The following is a 21,822-nucleotide window of genomic DNA, read 5'->3' as shown; positions in this document are numbered from 1 at the left end:
AAGGCTCCCTCAGGGCAGAAAAATACAAACAGAGGGACCTCGACGCGTGAGGGATTGTGGGTACAACGCACGTCACTATAGGGATAGTGTTACAGACACGCCTTGTCGACGTCCCCTTTTTCGACTACGAAAAACAAAATGCATTACTCCGCAGTGACCACTGGATGTCGGACCTATGCACAGCATGTGAATCTAAGCAGATACAACCATCAGAAATACTTTTACGGTAAGTAATGCATTGTCTTCTCCAGCGTGGGGCTGGCATGGATTCACATGCAAACCCTCCCTCCTGCCCCTCTGCGGCTCTTCTTAGTCATACTGCCTCTTTACGTGCTTACCAAATCTGAAGATGGCTCCCAGAGGAGGGGCTTAGGGAGATGGCAGTCATTGGCTAGGGGCAGTATGACCCAGAGTACAGTGCTTGATTTAGAGGAGAAATACAGTTTGTGAATGGAAGTGAAACAGTTTTTTCTTTTACCGAGAATTCCAGGCCGAAAGACGGGGAATATTCATGAGCATGTGAATCCATGCCAGACCCATGCTGGAGAACAATAGTTACAGGTAAGTAACATGTTCCTTTTCTCACTTTCCCCAGAGGCTCAATGTGATCCAAGCCCTGGTTCTCTCTAGGTTTGACTATTAAAATAGCCTCCTCTTGAATCTGTCATCTTCCACTCTGCGACCCCTCAAGCTAATCCAAAATAGGGCAGCAAGATTTATCTTTGGCTTTATGCCCAGGGACTGCATCTCTCCTGCACTAAAACGTTTTCACTGGCTCTCGGTTGCTGCACGGATTAAATTCAAATCCCACTGCGTCATCCACAAGGCTGTCTGGGCCCGGGGGCCACACTATCTTCAACTTGACCTTACTAAATACTCCCCTTCTAGACCACTACGCTGCTCTGGCTCTAACTCTGTGTGTAAAGCATTTTGCTAAACAGAAGGCAGGTGGTTGTTCACTTTCCTCAGCTGGCTCCCTCCTATGGAACAGCCTCCCCCTCCCATTGCGCCTTGAGCAGGATCTTCTTAAATTCCGGAAGCTCCTCAAGACTCTTCTCTTTATCTCCTCCTTCCCTTCTTCTCTCCCCTGCTAATCCCACAGTTGCTGCCATTGGTCTCCTGGGCTCTCATGCATCCTTGAGGCCCTGCCACCCACCACCCAATCAGCCCAGCTCCCATCTACCTGCACTTACACCCTTTGCCCTGGTGGCTCGCACTTACCCTGGCTGTGTAGCACTCAACATTCCTAGCGCTTCACCTGTGGCTCACTCATGAGCTCAGACTCCACAGCACTGACCCCTGCCTTCTTCCTTGCTGCACTTGCACGTTCTGAATACTCACAAGGCATAGTAGGTTTGTCCTGTTTTCCTCTTCCCCCTCTGCTCTTATATAACGTGTTTTTAATGTATTTTTTGTATTTCCCACTTCTGCTCCTTCTCTTGCCCTGTGGGTGCTTTGAAACAATATTTCTTTTTGTATAAGCACCTAACAAGCAAACAATAAAATAAAAAAAGGTTTACAAAAATCGAAGTGTGAAAAAGGAAAGTTTTCCATGGTAAGCATTTCAGAAGTACACTTCTGTTTAACATCCTTAAGATATAAACTGCTTTAATCAAAGCTACTACTGACCAATGAAGTATGGTCTCTATTTTCTACTAGGTAGATGACGAAGACTTGCAAGATGAGCCGCTGCAAATCACAGTTCTTGACCATGACACCTACAGTGCTAATGATGCCATTGGCAAAGTGTACATAGACATTGACCCATTGTTGTACAGTGAGGCAGCAACTGTTATCTCTGGATGGTTTCCAATTTATGACACGATACACGGTAAGCTTCAATCTTTACAACATAATGAATGGTTTACAACATAATGCAATTTGGTCTTGCATACATAAAGTTGGTGACTGATACATAAAGTAATGTTTTGCAACACAAATCTACCCTTTTAGTCGAGTGTTTTTGACGTACATGCTCATATTACACATTCACTTTTTATTGAGATGCACAAAGACAGGTTTGATGCTGTGCAAGTTAAGTTTTAAAATCACAAATCCAGGTTTTATATCTTTTCTTGAACTAAATGAAACTTTTATGCCGAGATGGTAATAGTACATTGTACCATGGTACCATAATATTTTAGTTAGTCCAAAATGCTATGTTTATGACTTTTTAATGAAAAATTTGGAATGTGTAAAAATTAAGATCAAGGGCATTGTTAAGAGAGATCTTGTCACAGGCCTCTGATGTGAGATGTAAAAACATGTAACCCAAAGGCAAATCTGGGTTTCCAACCAAAAGAAAGAAGCTATGGCAACGCAGTCAGGTTTTACTCAAGGCAGTAGGTGGATTGGTAGTAAAGTACAGTTATTCCCAATAGTTTCCCCAAGAGAATACACCACACTCATATACTGAAAAATATACATTTTATTATAAAATCACACTTGGAATATTTTGTTTAAACGTAACACATAGTAAGACAGTGTATTTATAAAAACCGGAAAGGTCCATAGAAAGACCATATCCACCCTTAAGATAAATATATGCCCAGTACCTGGCAGTAGGCGTGATACATGCAGGGCTAAGCAGTGAGTTGACCCTTGGACAACAGGTAAAGACATTTACAGAGACATGTTAAGAACCCAAAATGCCACACATGGATATCCACTATAATTCAATGTGCCTCTAGTACATAGCCTTAATAATACATATGTACAACACATATTACGTATAGCACCTAGAGTTAGGAAGAGTTAGGAAAAGTGGTTAACACTTAAACAACAATACTCAGAGGTCCACCACAAGTTAGGATAAAATTGCTCTTACTATACCAAACCCATGAAGTCTCTTTACACTCACCGAAATCTAGTGATACAAAAAACAGTAACATATTTTCATTGGCAGCCGTGTGTAAAGCAGAGCTTTACAATGAACACTAAATTAGTGGTGTAGACTAACATTCCAGTCTCTTGTAGACAACTCCAGAGTCCCAGTGGTGACCCAGTTCAAATGTCATTGTACAGTGTGAATAACTGAAAGAATTCATCCCTTCTACCCAAGGGAAATCCCCTTCCTGTGAAGCTAGGGAAGTGAGCCTGCTACGCAATACCCTTCCTAGGGGGAGAGGCAAGTGGGATCTCACCAGGACAGACCCCTCTGATGATTCACTGGTTCTCATCACTTCTCCCCAGAGGTGTGAGCCCTTCCCTATGAGGCTAGGGAGGTGAGGCTCCTACCCAATAGTCCCTCTAAGGCTGGTAAAAAGTGGGAGGACCTCATAGGGAGAGACTTCCCTCATGGGGATAAGGGCTCCCATCCTGTGAAATACCTCCCAAAAACCTTGTTCCCAGAAGCCATGATCCTCTTAACTCCTTCTCCTTCCCAACCTGAAACTACTACTATGTGTTACTGTGAAGTCTTTTTTTATGGAATAGGCAAGACCACATAGGACTGAGACGAAGAATAACCAAAGAGACATACAGAGCAACAGTGGAAGGGATTATCTAAGAACTGGGACGCGGTGGCCAATAGGGGGCGTGAAAATAACCTCAAAGACTTGTATAACAAACATTAACGCTACACTGGGACGAGCCCAGCAGTATAAAGTAAAAATAGAGGAGGGACTAGGTGTGTTCGGGAGCAGGAAGAGCAGTAAGGGAAGTTGGCGTCCGTCCTGCAGGGCCTAGGTAACTCAAACCTGTGCTGCCCGAAGTACCAAGAGACAGTCGGCCATAATGCAGACGCTGGGAGGAATTACGCGAGCCGGAGGGAACCCGACCCGCTGCAGAAGCAGGAAGGAACCAGCGGTGGCATGGCCTCTTGGAGCTGGACCGTGTGGTCCAAAAACCACTCTTGAGACTGCTGCAGCAACAGCTCTGCGGAGCTGCACAGACCTTAGAGGAAGAAAGTAGGAAGACACTGAACGCATACAGAGGCAACAGAAACGTGAGACCCTGGGAAGAACTGGCCACACTCCCCAGTGAAGATACAGGTAATAGGAGTTGCAGGAAAGCCGGATGGGCTCCAGGGAGCCCAAAGAGTCACGTGTTCCTCAGGAATGATCGCCATCGTCACAGAAGTGATACCCAAAGAACCAAGAGTTCAGTATTCTTCAGGAGTGATCTCCCTCATCACAGTAGTGGTACACAGAGCTTCAAGAGTCAAATATTGCTCTGGAGTAATCTCCCTCGTCACAGTAGTGACACGAGAAACCATAAATCTCAAAGAGTGCCTCGGGAGTGAACTCCCTCGTTGCAGTGGGAAATCCATCATATGTGAGGGATACCAAAAGAACCAGGATCTGTCAGGTAGTAATCTACCTAATAGTCCAGATATAAGAAGTGCTGATAAAGCTACAGCAAGAAGGAGAAGATTTGATACAGTCTTATAGTTCACAAACCTGTATGAGGATCTAAAGAGACTTCTAAAGACTTGTCCAAAGGACTATAATGTAAAAGTCGCCAGAGCTCTTCCAGATAGACCAGGAGAAGGGAGTCATTCTCCTGGTACAAGCATTTCTGGTAAACCATACCCTACAGCAAGACACTGTTGTTAAGTCACCCCAAGACTGGATTGTTTCACCAGGAGAAGGGAACCATTCTCTTGGTGCTTGGATTAGAAATTCATTGAGCCCTTTTCTTCTTGGTTTATTTGTTAGTGGTAGGGATAGAGTAGTTGGTTTGGACAGTGGACTGTATTTTGGTTTCTTTTGACTTACATCTTGAGGAGCACCCAAGTTATCCTGTGTTGAGGCAGGGAAACCCCCTCTAGAACTAGGGATATGTCGTTTTTTTCTCTTAATTTGAATAAAAGTCTATAGCCAAAAATATACCACCTTATCAGCCTCTTTACTCCATCACTCCACACTCCCCCCTTAGTGGACGAGGACATTTTACTACTTGCTACTTTCTCACACAATACCTCACCTGCATGTCTATCCATTTTCTCCACAGACTCTTCAGCACTCTGCTCCATCTTCCGTCCTTTGCCTTATCTCTGCCCACACCTCCTGAGCTCACCCAAACACCTTTCAATGGGTCTTGCTCTTACTGGTCTTTTTTCCCATGATTTCCTATTCCAGCTCCTCCAAAGGTCCCCATTGGTTTGCGTTCCTCCTGGGGCCCAATCTCCTGCTATCTTTTCCCCAGAGTTAGGTTATAGTTGTGCAACATTACATAAGACTCCCTTTTTGATACGCAATGATTTGAGAAGTCTTATTAGTTTCACCATTGGATCTGGGTTCGGTGTTACTCTTTTCCTGAGCTCCGGTAGGTAACGCTTCTCTCTCTACTTTTTTTGGGGCATCAGTCTGTCTGAAAGTCTTAATTTTTCCCCAGTGGTTTGAGGGGCTCTCCAGACATTGCATGTCATGAGGGTCTTTGTAGTTACGAAATAAAACAAAGAAAACTCAGTCCACAATTAAGAGTGCAAGGCATTGGGTGATTGTCAGTGATACATAATCAACAGTCAAGACACATATTTAGGGTACATGAATGGGGCCCACCCAACCCTTTCACCTCGCCTCTGGGATAGAATTAGCTCTGGTATAAGTCCTGGAAGGCATCTTACACCAGTTCAGCAGTGCTCCCTATTCCCCCCTGACTGGGACACGCCCTTGATCCTGTCACACCATAGACATAAAATATTTGATGTAATTAAATAGGAATACAGTTCTTCGAGATTACTGTTCTTCTCAACCTTTCATATATAAATATATTTCTGATGTTTGTTAATCTGCTTAGAATCACATGCTATGCATAGTCCGACATCCAGTGGTTACTGCAGAGTATTGCATTTTGTTTTTCGTAGTCGAAAAGGGGACGTCGACAAGGAGTGTCTGTAACACTATCCCTGTAGTGACGTGCAGTGTACCCACAACCCCTCACGCGTCGCGGTCCCTCAGATTGTTTTTTTCCGCCCAGTTATTGGTCGCCTTTATGCAGAGCTCCTCGAGAGACATTGCGAAATCATTTCCTCGACCCTTGGTCGTTTATTATTATTAACTATCACATAGATCCCTCCCTCGACGTAGCTGCCAAGCTGTTCTCCGCCGAGCAAGATCTTCGACTGAGGGATGAGCGGAGGAGATCCTTCGGCCCTGCCGAACACGTGGCCGGGCCTCGCCGGCCTAACACAGTAGGGAGAGTGGGGTTGTTGGTCATTTCTTTGTTAACACTCTGAGAATGCCTTTCTCTTTCCCCTCCCTCTCTTTCGAGGTCGTAATCACATTTCATGCCCTCAGCTATGGAGAGGACGCCCTTTAGGTTTTGCCCGCGTTGCAAGGGGAAGTTTACCTGGAAGGACAAGCACAAACGGTGTAACCGTTGCTTGCCCCTCGATCACAAAGAGGACGGCTGTGCGGCCTGTAAGTTACTTAAACCCAAAACTTTAAAGGACTGCAGGGTCAAAAGGTGGGCAGCCTATGCGATGTCTAGGTCTGACATCTCGCCAGCTGCTGCCGCCGCCAAATGTGACGAGGACAGTGATTACACGGCCTCCGCAACGGAGGTTGTAGACCTCTCGAAGGAGCGTTCCCGCTCCTCGTCGTCCGTCACCATCCCCGACAAGCCCGGTTTACGCCCCGCTTATGGGGATGAACACCCCGGCGACAAGGACGAACACAGGAAAACACATAAGCACATACCCCACGGCACGCATTCGTCGAAGACGAAGGCAGCCATAGCGTCAACGGAGGCGTCGGGTCCACCGGCGTCTTCCGCCGACCGTAAGGGTCGCAAGCCCTCCCCGCCACCGCTTCCGTGACCGGCGACTGGGCTTTCTGTAAAGAAGGGCGCTAACCCCAAATCCTCAGGCGACGCGCCTCGTAAGAGTGCGTACGTTGCCAGTAAAGACTCGGCACTGCCTAGCGTGACGGCGAGCGATCCCTTGACGGAGAAGCTGATCGCCAAAAGCCTCGCGCATATAGCTTCTAAAGACGGCCAGAGACAGACGGCGGGTTACACGTCGAAAACCGCTCACAAGGCCAAAGAAAAGCCAAGGACGCCGGAGGGCAGGCTGGGACAGCTCCCACCGTCGACAGAAGACCCTAGCCAGCGAGAAGGTTTCTCAGAAGGCGAAGGGACTCTATCTTCGACGTTATGTGACAGAACTAAGCAACTACAGGGAGAGGAAAATCCCTTTTCACTCCCAGACCGCTCTGGCCTACCTTACTGGACTGTAGAGAGGTTCCAGTCATGTATGGACAAGCTAGACAGGTTCATGGCCATCCCAGAAAATAGGACACCCAAGAGGCCAAGGGAGGTACTCCAGGAGGGGACATGGGCTAAATACCCAAAGCTCTTTAACCCCCTACAGGAAGACATGAACTCTTACGACCTCACTGAAGAGGACTCTCACTTCCAGGAAGAGGATGAGTTTGTGAATAATGAAGACCAACAAGAGGGAGAAGGTTTTCATGATGACACTAACATAGGTGAGGAGGACCCAGGTGAAGGTGGCTTACAGCCCTGGCAGTCGCCATCAGGGTCTACAGACCCCGACATTATAGACATTTCTCTCCTCAGACCACACCGGTCAGGAACCCATCTCCAGTAGACGATCAGCCCACCTTCAATGCGCTACTGAGGAAGGCAGCAGCGCATTTTGAAGTTGAAACTGGGGAGGTCACCCCAGATACTGATTTCGTCGAAAGGATTATTAAAGAAAAACCTCCCACTAGTCAATCCTCGCCTCGGTTAAGAGACGACTCACCCCATCGCTGTCCACCCCCGCGCTGGTAAGAGGGGTACATCCAAGAATCGAGAAATTGTTCTCACCCTCTCAGTCAGACCCATTATATATCAGGGGTCACTCAGTCCCGGACTCCTTAGTGGTGACTAACACAAGGAAGAGGGCTGGGGTTCCACTGTCAACCAGCGAGGCACTCCCAGATAAAGAAGGGAAAAAGCTTTATGCCTTGGGCAAAAGAATTTCCACCTCGGCAGCGTTTTCAATTAGGATTGCCAATAATAATACATTGTTGGCAAGTTATGCTGATGCTCAATGGGGAAAGCTTAAGCAGGACATTAAAGAAGCCCCTGAACCTCTAAGGATTTGATTATTGGCTACAGTTACAGAAGGAGCTCTGGTCAACCAGAGCATCATTAAGAACACTCTTGATGCGGCAGAAACTGCTGGCCGTTCTTTGGTGCAGGGAATTCTGCTGAAGCGTCACGTCTGGCTTCGCAATTCCGGTTTCAAGGCAGAAACGCAGGCGTCACTCATTAATAAGCCAATAGAAGAGTCAAATCTCTTTGGAAGGGCAGTGGACGATGCACTGGAAAATGCGAAGAAAGAATTCGACACCATAAAGACCTTAGACCAAATCTCAAAGCCTCCAAACAGGCGGGGATTCGGGAACAAGCGCTTTTTTCGTGGCCAACGGCAACAGCAGCAGCAGCAACAGCATTACACTGCGGGCAACTGGCCCTCTAATCAGGGTACCAGTAACCAGTATAACCAAAGAGGACAACGCTGTGGCAAGGGCCGAGGCTGGGGCTCCAGCCCCAGAGGCACCCCGGCAAGTAACACCAAATGACCTAAAGGTTCGGGTCCCCTCCCATGCGTCTCCGGTTGGGGGCCGGATAACATTGTTCCTTTCAGCATGGGAGGGAATAACATCAGACCGGTGGGTATTGTCAACCGTAGCCCACGGGTACTGCATAGAGTTCAATCGGTCCCCCACCTACAGACCTCCAAGGGGACGACGCCTGTCACCAGAACACCTCGTCATCCTCCTGCAAGAAGTAGAACAGCTTCTACAGAAAGGAGCAATAGAGGTCGTGCCCCTAGCTCAGGTAATGGAAGGTATTTATTCAGTGTACTTCCTTGTACCCAAAAAAGGACCTAACCATGCGCTCTGTTCTAGATCTGCGCCCAGCGAACAAATTTGTAAAACCACAAAAATTTCGTATGGTAACATTACAGGAGGTAATTCCCCTGTTATCTCAGGGGGACTACATGACAACACTACACATGAAAGATGCATACTTTCATATTTTGATGTTGCCAGCGCACAGGCAAACACTACCAGTTCAGAGTGCTACCCTTCGGCATAGCGTCTGCACCGAGAGTATTCACGAAGGTACTGGCAGTGGCAGCGGCCCACCTGCGCAGGTTGTCCATACCGGTATACCCTTAGCTCGACAATTGGCTTGTAACAGGGGAGTCCTACGAGACATGCTTCTCCAACTGGGCTTCTCCATCAACGAGAAGAAGTCCAGCTTAGCCCCCAGACAAATCAAACAATTCCTAGGGGCTCTAATTCGAGCAAAGGACGGCCTCATATTCCCCTCCAACGAGAGGGTCCAAAATATGCTGTTTCAGATCCCTCAATATGTGGCCGGTCGAGAGGTGACGGTACGCAAAGCAATGCGCTTGCTAGGAATGATGGCGTCATGTATTTATTTGGTACCTCACGCGCGCCTGCGCATGCGCCCATTGCAAGAGTGGCTCAACAGCCAGTGGTGTCGGGCCAGCGGACAATGGGACGATCTAGTGGTGGTCTTGCAGGCCTTGGTTCTCTCGCTACGGTGGTGGTCGAAGGAAAACCTGGTAATAGGGAAACCATTCGCCACCCCCGCAGTGGAAGCCACTCTAACCACAGACGCATCCCTCACAGGATGGGGGGCTCACCTATCCCATCAGACTGCTCACGGAGTCTGGACTCCGAGCGTAGCTTCCAAGCACATAAAATTATTAGAGCTACTTGCGGTGTTCAAGGCACTAAAAGCCTTCCAGACACACCTACAAGGGAAGACAGTGATGGTCCTCACGGACAGCACCACAGCCATGTACTACCTCAACAAGCAAGGGAGCACTCACTCTCCAGGACTGTCCAAGCTGTCCCAGAACATCTGGAAGTGGGCTCTCGGACACAACATGTTCCTATTGACACAAAATGTACCAGGGGAACTCAATCTGCTAGCAGACGAACTCAGCAGAGACTTCCCGCTGCCCTCAGAGTACGAATGGCGGTTACACGAAGACATTGTCTTCGACGTCTTCACACAATGGGGCTTCCCAGAAATAGATCTGTTCGCAACTCTGGAGAACTCACAATGCCTAGATTACGCCTTCAGATACCCACAGAACCGCTCCAAAGGGAACGGTCTCTGGATACCATGGTCAGGGAAATTTGTTTACGCTTTTCCCCCGACTCCTCTGCTGAACAAGATAGTGCACAAGATGCACCAGGAACCAGTCACCATGATACTGATAGCCCCGATGTGGGCCCGCCAACCATGGTTTGCGCACCTGATGGAGATGTCCCTGTCCCCACCAGTGAAACTGCCCTGCCCGTACAACTTGCTGTCACAGGACAAGGGCAAGACACTACACCCAGGCCCACAGAACATGAACTTAGCAGCCTGGCTCCTGAGGTCATAGAATTTGGCCATTTACAACTCCCTCAGAGATGCATGGACATTCTCAAAGAAGCTAGAAAACCCAAAACTCGCCAGTACTATTCTAGCAAGTGGAAGAGATTTGTCATATGGTGTAGAGGTAAGAGCATCAGCCCAGTCCACTGCTCTCCCACACAAATTGTCCTTTACCTGACCCATTTACTGGACTCAGGGCTAGTGTTCAATTCTATTAAAGTCCATCTAGCGGCACTTTCTGCATACATCACCTCTCAACTTAAAGTGTCATGGTGGAAAGTCCCAGTTATCAAAGCCTTCATGGAGGGGGTAAAGACAATACACCCTCCGATAGCAAACCCAGCTCCCGGCTGGGACCTTAATGTGGTACTTACCAGGCTCATGGGCTCACCCTTTGAACCCATGCCCAAGGCAACTCTTAAGGACCTCACCCTTAAGACTGCTTTCCTTATAGCTATCACCTCCATTAGGAGAGTAAGTGAACTACAGGCTCTTTCTATTCTAGACCCCTTCGTAACAGTTCACAAAGATAAGGTGGTTCTACGCACACACCCAAGGTTTGCACCGAAATTCATATCGAAATTCCATGTCAACCAGTCAATAGAACTACCAATGTTCTTTCAAATCCCTTCCAATTTGGGAGAAAAGAGCCTGCATACGCTCGATGTGCGCAGAGCTGTTATGTTTTATATGGAAAGAACTAGGCCACTGAGAAAGATTAATCAGTTCTTTGTCTCGGTGGCAGCAGGAAGAGAAGGAGATGCAGTCTCAAAGTCCACTATATCTAGATGGATTGTTCAATGCATCACTCTCTGTTACACTCTTGCTAAGAGAGAACTACCCTTCAAGCCAAGAGCACACTCTACTCGAGGCACTGGGGCATCCATAGCATTCATTGCAAACGTTCCCCTTGAGTCCATTTGCAAAGCGGCAACCTGGAGTTCTGTACACACCTTTACAAAACACTACTGTCTAGATGCTCACTCTAGATCTGATTCCCAGGTGGGACAAGCAGTATTAAGACATCTTTTCTCTACTGTTCCTTCTCACAAACCACCTCCAACTCCGGGTACTGCTCGCTAGTCTATGCATAGCATGTGATTCTAAGCAGATTAACAAACATCAGAAGACAATGCATTACTTACCGTAAAAGCATTTCGAAGGGATTGTGTCCTCTGACGTATTCCTTATCTATGATATTTGTATCTCCAGCTTGCTGGCCTCGGAACATTTTTTTTCCCAGTAGAGGGTGCTGTGCGTCGACGTCCGTCGAGTAGGTGTTCCTCGAAAGCCACCGTATCGACGCCGACGTCATCATGCCTATAAATGGCCACGCGCAGCGTCCGTTGCTCAGTTCCGTTTTTCCGCGCTTCGTGTGCCTCGGAATACCGTTGCTCAGTTCGTCAGTCGAAATATATTGATATTTCCTCGAGAAAACCGACTCGTACTCGATGGCTTCCTCCTCCGACCCGACGAATCCTCGGTCCGGTTTAAAAAAATGCTGAGACTGTGGGAAGAAAATGTTGTTGACGGATCCTCGCAGGATCTGTTTGTGGTGTCTGGGAATCGAACACCGGTGTTCGGAGTGTGAGGAATGCCTATCCATGACGGCGAAAGCCTTGAAGGAGCGTAAGGGGAAGCTCGAGAGAGGTAAGTCAGTTTTAACTTCCTCGAAAGTTTCCGCGGTAGAGTCGAGACATTCGTCTCCTCACCGTCGAAAGCATTCTCGGTCTAGGTCTCGAAGTGGCTCCCACCACTCGTTGAGGTCTAGACACTCGAAAAAGAGACGTAGAAGATCTCCTTCGTCGTCGTCTTCTAGTTCCCCTGAAAGAGTACATTGCCCCATAAAACACAGCTCTCAGGCTGATTGTGAGGAATTCAGAAAAAAGATGCTAAGCGTCTTCGAGAAAGTGGCCTCGACCCCCTCAAAGTCAGCTGAGGGTGATACCCCGGGTGAAAAGCCCAAAAAATCTAAACGCCGCGAGTCGAAGCACCCGGCGAAAGAGTCGACCCGAAAGCGCCATGAGCCATCAGGAAGTAAAGCATCTTCGACGCCATCGTCGAAAGCCCCTTCGAAGCATAGATCGGCGCCATCAACGCCGTTATCGAAGGCTTCTTCGACGCATCCGTCGATTGAGTCGACACCGGCGCCGACGCCGATAAAAGAAAAAACCACGGCTACTCCACAGCCAACGGTTAGGCCAAGAGCCTCTGACACGAAGCCGAGAGCGTCGTCGACATCCTGGACCAGGGTTCCAATCCTTTCGAGTTCTACGGGTACTCTTCCAGTTTTCTCGACGCCTTTGATGGCGCCTTCGAGGATTTTTACATCGGTGTCGACGACATCGACCTTTTCAAGGCCAGTGATGATGGCACCTTCTGCTTTAGAAATGAGTTTTGTCCCTTTTCACTCAGAACACCCCCCTTTAAGCTCAATTTATGAGGAAAGGGAAGAATTAGATCAGGAAAGGCCTTTTGACCTGCAGAGGACCACATCACCTGAACCAGAGACTTTTGACTCTGAGGAAAGAAGGTTGAAAGACCTTCAGGATCTATTAAAGGAAGCACGTGGTTTAGACACTTCCCCTGAAGTGGAATTTGTCAAATTAGACCCAGGGGAACATGCTGAAACCCCTTATAGAACCCTAATGTCAAGAATCATAGAATTCATGGGTTGGTCTGCACCTTCACCTGTTTTTCAGCAGGATGACCTCACTGACATTTTGGATAAAGGTCCACAGGAGGATCCTGTGGTTCCATTTCACTCTGCTTACAGAGAAAGATTTTAACTAACTGGGAAACTCCTGAAGTTATCCCTGCGGTTAACAAGAAGTTGTCAGCGAAATATAGGGTATCTGCTTCTGACCCTGAATACCTATCTAAACACCCTACTCCAGAGAGTCTGGTGGTCCAGGCTGCAACTTCATCAGGCAGTACATCTGCATACCCCACTGCTCCACAGGATAGGGATGATAAAAAATATGATTCCATGGCTAAGAAAGTCTTCTCGGCCTGTAGCATGGCTTTAAAATCTATTAATGCGACTTGTACGCTCGCTAGGTTCAGCCACACTCTTTGGGAGTGTGCTTCATCAGTGGCTGACTGCCTCCAGGAAGGAGAAGAAAGGGACGCATTTTTAAATATCATCAGAGATGGTAAAGATGCAATGTCTTCAAATGCCTTCAAACTGGCATTGATTCTGCTGACAGTATCAGCAGGGCCATGGCGGCAAGTACCACAATCCGCAGGCATGCGTGGTTGAGAAAGTCCGGCTTTGCTTCTGACGTACAGGCCAAACTTTTAAATATGCCCTTTGACGGCTCTTCCCTGTTTGGTAAAAAGGCGGATGACAGTTTGGAAAAACTACAAACATCTAAAGCAGCAGCCAAGTCACTAGGAGCTGCAATCCGCCAAACTAATTTTCGGCCCTCAGGATCCTCTTGGAGAGGAAGGTCCTTTCGCTATTATTCCTCATATGGAAGAGGCAGAGGACAGCCGGCTCAAGGAGGCCAAGGAAAATGTACCCGTGTTGGACGGGGTAGAGGAAAGAAAGCCGCATCAGCAGGAGCAGGAGCCGCTTTACCTTCGGCAACTGCATCAGCCGCTCCCAAACCACTCTGAGGTCTCCCATCACAAGACACCTGTAGGGGGCAGGTTAACTCACCATCTGACGGAATGGCAGGCTATTACGTCAGATGCTTGGGCATTGGAGACAGTTGCCCAAGGTTACTGCCTGCCTTTTCTACACATCCCTCAGAGCCATCCACCGGGGAACAGCTCTCTGAAAGTGCCGGATCCACTCCTCTTGCAGGAAATTGTAGACCTGCTAGAGAAAGGTGCCATAGAACCGGTACCTGTAGCGGACAGGAACAAGGGCTGGTACTCCCCCTACTTTCTCATACCAAAGAAAGACGGAGGACTGAGACCCATCCTGGACTTACGAGAATTGAACAAGTTCCTCAGGAAGGACAAGTTCAAGATGGTAACTCTCTCTCAGATCCTTCAGGCCCTCCATCTTCAGGACTGGTTGGTATCTCTGGACCTTCAGGATGCTTATTTCCATGTGCCAATCCATCCCAAGCACAGGAAGTACCTGAGGTTCGCAATTGGCAACTCTCATTATCAATTTCGAGTTCTGCCATTTGGGCTGACCACCGCCCCGAGGGTCTTCACCAAGCTAATGTCGGTTGTGGCTGCAAGTCTAAGGAGGGAAGGGATTCACATCTACCCCTACCTGGACGATTGGTTGATCAGAGCAGTTTCTTCGGAACAATCTCGGATCCAACTAGATTATGTCTGCCACTTCCTTCACAAGCTGGGCTTCTCCCTCAATTTAAAGAAGTTATAGATGATACCATCACAGAGACTCCAAATCATTGGAGCAGTCCTGGACACGTCCCTGGGAAAAGCCTCGCCACCAGAGGTGAGGGCTCAAGATATTCTGCAGATGGTCACCAAGTTTCAAAATGCCCAGCGTCTCCCAGCCTACGACTTTTTGAGGTTGCTAGGCCTCATGGCATCCTGCATATCCCTTGTGCCAGAGGCTCGCCTGAGAATGAGATCCCTTCAGTGGGCACTGAGGACTCAGTGGGCACAATTCTCAGGGAGGATGACAGATCTCCTCTGGATTCCGGACAAGGTAGCCCACCACCTTCAATGGTGGGCCTATCCAGAGAACATCTTGAAAGGAGAACTGTTTTGGCAACCATGGCCGGAGATAACAGTAGTCACAGACGCCTCACTCACAGGGTGGGGGGCCCATGCCAACGACTTGACCATCAGCGGTCGTTGGTCTCCATCGGAGTCCAGACTACACATCAACCTGTTGGAGCTGAGAGCCATCAGACTGGCACTGAAGGCTTTTCTGCCGTCTGTACGGGGGAGAAACGTCCTGATAATGACGGACAATACAGTGGCCATGCACTACCTCAACAAAAGAGGAGGCGTAGGGCCACTGCCACTGTGCAGAGAGGCGATGCAGCTCTGGTTTTGAGCAATTCAGGAAGGAATCTCTCTATCGGCAATTCACCTAGCCGGAGAGAAGAACTTGACAGCGGACGCTCTGAGCAGGCAGAACACAGTCTCCCACGAGTGGGAGATAGCTCAGGAAGTCCTTCTAGAGATCTTCACCCTTTGGGGAACCCCTCAAGTGGATCTGTTCGCCACCAGTATCAACAGGAAGTGCGACAGATTTTGCTCAAGGGAATTTCCCCCCGAGAGGAGCTCTAGGAGACGCGTTCCTAGTGGACTGGGAGTTCCCACCTCTGTACGCGTTTCCTCCGGTCCCTGTCATTCCTCAAATGATCAGGAGGTTGAGAAGGTTTCCGAAGACCATGATCCTAATTGCCCCGGATTGGGCTAGGAGAACGTGGTACCCGGACCTTCTGGACATGTCCATCCACCCTCCAATTCGTCTCCCGTACAGAGAGGATCTTCTCTCGCAGAAGGGAGGTCAGGTTCTCCATCCAGCCATCAAGACCCTCAACCTTCACTCTTGGTATCTGAAAGGTTGAGGTACAAGGGTTGGGACCTTCCAGATGACGTCATGGAGGTGTTGCTTTCGGCCAGAAGGCCAGCAACTAAAACTCTATACCGCTGCCGTTGGAATAAATTTTGCAGCTGGTGCAGAGAAAAGAATATCGAACCCTTTTCATGTGGTACACCTGCGGTGTTATCCTTCTTACTTTATTTGGCAAATTCAGGCCTTCAAGTTGGCACTATTAAGGGCTATCTCGCAGAGCTATCAATCTTTAAGCGCACTGCAGAGGAGCCTTCATATTTCAAAATTCCATTTGTAATACAATACCTGAAAGGTCTAACTAATGTTTACCCTCCAAGACCATTCCAATTCCCCTTATGGGACTTGAATCTAGTTTTAAACTTCCTAAAGGGTGCTCCATTTGAACCACTCCACTCTTTTTCATTGAAGTTTCTCACCCTCAAAACTGTTTTATTGGTAGCATTAACATCTGCTAGAAGGGTTAGCGAGATACAAGCCCTATCTTGTAAACCTCCTCATACAATTTTTCACAAGGACAAAGTCGTTCTACAGGTGAAGCCTAACTTCCTCCCAAAGGTAGTTTCTGAATTTCACATTACTCAGAAGATTACTTTACCTTCATTCTATCCTCCTCCCCATCCGGGGAAAGAGGAAAAGAAACTACACAGGCTGGACCCTAAGCGAGCCTTCAGTTTTTATATCAGTAGACTTGCTAAAATTAGGCAAGCAGACCAACTCTTTGTAGGTTACGCAGGACATAAGTTGGGATTACCAATAACCAAACAAACCATCTCAAGATGGCTTATTTTAGCCATTCTGGAATGCTACAAACTGGCAGGGAAAGAGCCCCCTCAAAATCTAAGGGCTCATTCGACCAGGGGTATCGCAGCCTCCTCAGTTCTTCAAAGAGGGGTACCAATTCGAGACATATGTGCGGCTGCCACATGGTCGTCCGCACATACCTTTACCAAATTTTATAGCCTGGATTCCTCCTCTAGTCAAGAGACTAGATTTGGCAAAGCTGTGTTACACTCTGTTCATTCTTAAAGAGTAATATGGCATCTCTTACTCCCGCCTCCAATCACATACCACTGCTATGGGAGTCTATCATAGATAAGGAATATGTCGGAGGACACAATCCCTTCGAAGAACAAGTTACTCCTTACCTGGTAACGTTCTTTCGATGGGATGTTCCTCTGACGTGTTCCTTATCACCCCTCCCATCCATCCCAGCAGTAACATTTCCCTAGTGGTTGCAGCTTACGCTCCTTCAAGGGTAGTAACCATTCATGCAATAACTACCTTACTCTACAAAACGGAACTGAGCAGCGGACGCTACGCGTGGCCATTTATAGGCATGATGACGTCGGCGTCGATACTGTGGCTGTCGAGGAACACCTACTCGACCGACGTCGATGCACAGCGCCCTCTACTGGGAAAAAATGTTTTCCGAGGCCAGCAAGCTGGAGATACAAATATCATAGATAAGGAATACGTCGGAGGAACATCCCATCGAAAGAACGTTACCAGGTAAGGAGTAACTTGTTCTTCTGATGGTTGTATCTGCTTAGATTCACATGCGCCCACCCTTCCTCCCCGCTCGGACGGAAGGAACAAAGACATCTTTCTACATCTCTCTCTCTTTTCTGTACTCAATCATGTATAGAAGGCTTCCTCAGGGCAGAAAAAATACAAACGGGGGGACCTCGACGCGTGAGGGGTTGTAGGTACACTGCACGTCACTATAGGGATAGTGTTACAGACACGCCTTGTCGACGTCCCCTTTTCGACTACGAAAAACAAAATGCAATACTCTGCAGTAACCACTGGATGTCGCACTATGCACAGCATGTGAATCTAAGCAGATACAACCATCAGAAATGCTTTTACGGTAAGTAATGCATTGTCATAACATTGAAGTGGGGGCAAAACATCGTGCTCAAATGTTATATTTCAATAAAGTCCCCAAACAGTCTCTTATTTTACCCAGTTCTTTTGTCCTTAGTTCCCTTTTTTGTACTGTGACCTTTAGAATGAAGTTCCATGGCAATGCCACTTCTATTATTGCAGCCATTTTTTTTTTATTTGAGAATGTTATGTCAGTTTTCTGAGTTCACTCTCATTTTAAGAGTTACTTCTATCTAATAGTAGCTGCTGACTACCTAAATACAAAAAAAATCAATAATAAAAATATACCACAAAATTGCAGGAATAAATAAAACAATAGGACACCCAAATATAAATATAGAGGAAAAAAACATAAGCAGGCTTGCGTGTCTGGTTCACAATACCTATTCCTAGAAGCTTTGAACATCTGCTCGTGGCCAATTACCTGGCAGGGAGACTGGCCGATCAGGTTAGCGCAGCTTCTAGGCAATAGAACTTCCTTCCTTTTTTGCTTGTATTGGCTGTCACTGTGCAACTGGGCAACTATCGGTGCGCCAAATGGCTGGTGCTGGAGACTGGTAGTCAAATGTCCTCAAGGGGCTGAACTTGCTCTGGTGGGGATGTAAGCTTCACTATTGTATGAAGGGCTGACGTCTTCCATTCTCTGTTACTGAAGTAAAAGTTACAAAGAGCACCAAACTCCCTTTTGTGGAGCAGTCGCTTTTTCCCTTTACCATGTGAAATCGCCATAGGGGTCTGCTGATTTGTGGTACGCCATTCCTTTATTACAGGGGCACAATAATGGCAACAATGTCTGGCAATAAGGGGTGCCGCCCTCTACTTTTGTATGAGGAGTAACCCTGGATGGCTCTGCTGCTCGATAAAAACTGAAACCAGAAAGGATCAGTACGCTGCTTATTGCTGTTCTTGGCCCCACTCACAGGTAGCATAGGCTATAAGAAGTTAGCTTTCGGTAGTGTGACAAATTCCGAGATGTCGCCAGTTCTCCAGAGAGGAAGCCCCTTCCCATGAGGCCAGGGTGGTGAGGCCGCTACCCGATAGTCCCCCTGGGAGGATCAGCGGGAGGATCTCATGGGAAAAGACCTCTCGCCTGGGGACACAGGAGAACATCTCGGAAGAACGCTGGATACCCACCCTCCACCCATGCCGTATACACCCTTACAGACCTTAGACCCCTCTTCCAACACAGATTTCCATCGAGAGAGTAGACCCATGTACCTCTGTAACATCTGTGAGGCTAACCTAACTAAAAATACTCGGACGAAGATCATTGAGAGCCCTAAGGTTTTGCCTGACCCAAATACTGAGAGCAGGTGGCATATAGAAGGAATAAGGACTGACATGACAGCCACTTCTGCAGATGAGGACATTGCACCAGGGTGGAGCCTGCATAACAAAAGGGAACAGAAGGAGGACTTGGTGTCTTCAGAACGGGACGAACCCAGGATTTTCAAATCTCATCCAGAGTTGAACCAGGCACTGCGGCGGACAGAGGCGAGCGGCCGTGTAAGTCCTGAGGAGGCTGAGCAAGATGCAACCCCCCCTACTAGTCCTGAAGAACCGTGTGGTGGCGAGGCTGTGAGAAGAGGATCTCAGACCCGAGCAGCCAACAAGTCAAGGGAGAAGGAAAGCTGGTGCTGCCGCAAGGATGCCCTATCCCAGGAAGAACCAGAGAGCTACCCGATACCAACAGCAGGTAAAGGGAAGTTCGGGAGGCCTGGTAGGGACGCAGGGCAGGCGGCGAAGTGGTCCTGCATCAGACAAACACTTCCTCTGCACAGTGGCCTAACAAAAACCATTGACCACCAGAGTGAGAGACGCAGGTCGGGACCCACATCAACGAGCGAGGCATCTTTCTCGTATCAGTACTTGGCGAGAGTGTGAGCTTAGAGAGCTGAACCGAAGAGCGAGAGAAACAAGGGTGGGTACCCAAACCAGGAAGCAAGGTGTCTCCCTCAGGGTCATACTTGGCAGCAGAGTGAACCAAGTGGACCCAACCGAACAGAGAGAAGCCAGGGTCAGGAGACCCTCCAAACATTTGAAAACGGTGTCATTCTTCTGGTAACCAAAACCACGGGAAGGGAGTTGTTCCCCGTGGTTGTGTGGAACTGTCAGGATACTAGGGAAAGGGAGGCATTCACTTAGTAACCAAAGTTGTACGCCCTTTAAAGCCAAGATACCAGGGGAAGAAAGTCATTCCCCCTGGTGTTGTGAGAACTGTACTAACAAGGGAAAGGATACCAGGAGAAATGAGTCATTCTTCTGTTAACCAAGACCAGGGGAAGGGAGTCATTCCCCCTGGTGTTGCGAACTGTGAACTAAAGCCAAGGAAAGACAGGGGATGGGAGTAATACCTGGCTTTGTGAAATCATGGAACCAAGTGAAAAGAGAGTTCAGGGGAAGGGAGTCATTCCCCCTGGCTTTGTGTCAAGACACCTGGAGAAGGGTGGCATTCTCCAGGAACCCAATAGTGAACAAGCAGCTATGGGCAATAGGGAATGTTGTTTGAACTGGAACTTTACCTTTTGAATTTTAATTGCCAACTATACTACTTTTGGCGTTACAAACTGGAACTTTGTTTTGTGCCTCGGAAAGGGATTGAGACCTGGGGAAGGGAGTCATTCCTTCAGGTAAATATCCCAACTAACAACTGGAACTGTGATCCGCTGTCCAGATGAAGGGAGTCATTCTTCTGGACATACAAGATCCACTACGTTTTTAGTTTAGTTGTGTAAGTGTGAGGGACAGAAGTAGGCTTTTTGACACAGGACGATGGACTATTTATTTACACTAACATTCTGACTGAACGCTTAGTCTTTTATTTGGGGCAGGATAACCCCTCTTAAGGGAAAGTTAGGATTTCTATTTTTTTTCACTGCTAATAAGTCTTTAGAAATCACTATGCCACCTGTGTCAGTCTCCTCCTTCTGCACCCTTACAGTAGGCATACTATATGCTGGCGATGGTGATATGGGTCTGTGGGCTGGTGGTTAAAAGATACTGTCTCCTTCCTTTTGTGTCGGTTTATTTTACATAGTCTAGATGGTGCAGGCATTGAATCCTTTAACTTAGACACAGAAATGCTTTCTGAGAGGCACAGCTGGTTGCGGATCAGTCCGACTGTTTACTTGCTTTCCTTTATTGGCTCACTCTGCCTCTGTGGTATGCCATCAAAACCACATTTCCCTCCTCCCCTAGCAACATCTAGGGCAAAACCAGAAGATCCGGTGGGGGACAATGTACTGTAATAAGCATTAAGCCCCTCTTTCAGACATGGTATCTCACCTTTCATATTCACATTGACACTTGTGGCGCTGGTCAAATTCCCTCTTTTCCATGGTGCACTGAAATACTTGTGGGCAGACCTGGGACATGTGGCAGAACCTTGTCACTCTCTTGGGCACCCAATGCCTGGGCAACAGCAATGGCTCAATGGGCAGCACAGCTGAAGGCACAATGGCCCTAAGAAGTAATTCTCTCACCCAGTCGAGGACATTTGGACGAGAAGCTACTCCTCATCGATATCTGTCACTAACCGAGAATGTACCCTCAAACTTCTCTTCCGATGGTACTACCCCCCAGAACGACTCCATTGCATCCAGAACTCACTGGACCCAAAATGTGGAGCACGAGGCACCTACATGCACATGTAGTGGGAGTGCCCCATGGTCCAGGCCTTCTGGGATAAAGTCCTCTCCACAATCAAAGCCATCACGTCCGTTAAATTCCCGAAAGACCCAGAGGTGATCCTCTTGGGGATTCCAATTCAGAATGTTTATCCGAGGACATGGGTGACCGCCAAACTCATTACTCAACTACTGACAGGACAGATCATGATTGCTCGCACCTGGAAAGCCCCAGAGGGCTCACCGACGGCGTTATGGTGGGTCAAAATTAGGGACATCCTGGTAACGGAAAAGGTTACTGCGACGAAGGAGGGATCCCTTTACAGATTCACGGATATTTGGACTCCACTAGTGGACTATGACCGCTCCTACCCAGCACTAACCCGCAAACCCTGGCTACCAGGACTA

At 48.0% G+C, this 21,822-nt stretch overlaps 1 protein-coding gene across 7 annotated transcripts in view; it reads left to right on the top strand.

Moving 5' to 3' along the window:
• The window catches only part of C2CD5 (C2 calcium dependent domain containing 5), a 2,654,621-nt gene that overhangs the window by 212,981 nt on the left and 2,419,818 nt on the right, over positions 1–21,822 (top strand). For all 7 annotated transcript variants that reach the window (XM_069628452.1, XM_069628454.1, XM_069628457.1 and 4 more), the window contains exon 4: positions 1,660–1,831. In XM_069628452.1, the coding sequence (XP_069484553.1) occupies positions 1,660–1,831 (172 nt within the window). The remainder of the gene's footprint in view (positions 1–1,659; positions 1,832–21,822) is intronic.

This window comes from Ambystoma mexicanum, chromosome 12 (assembly GCF_040938575.1).
Source record: "Ambystoma mexicanum isolate Mex_15411 chromosome 12, UKY_AmexF1_1, whole genome shotgun sequence".
NCBI lineage: Eukaryota > Metazoa > Chordata > Amphibia > Caudata > Ambystomatidae > Ambystoma > Ambystoma mexicanum.
This window is presented reverse-complemented; position numbering and strand designations above follow the sequence as displayed.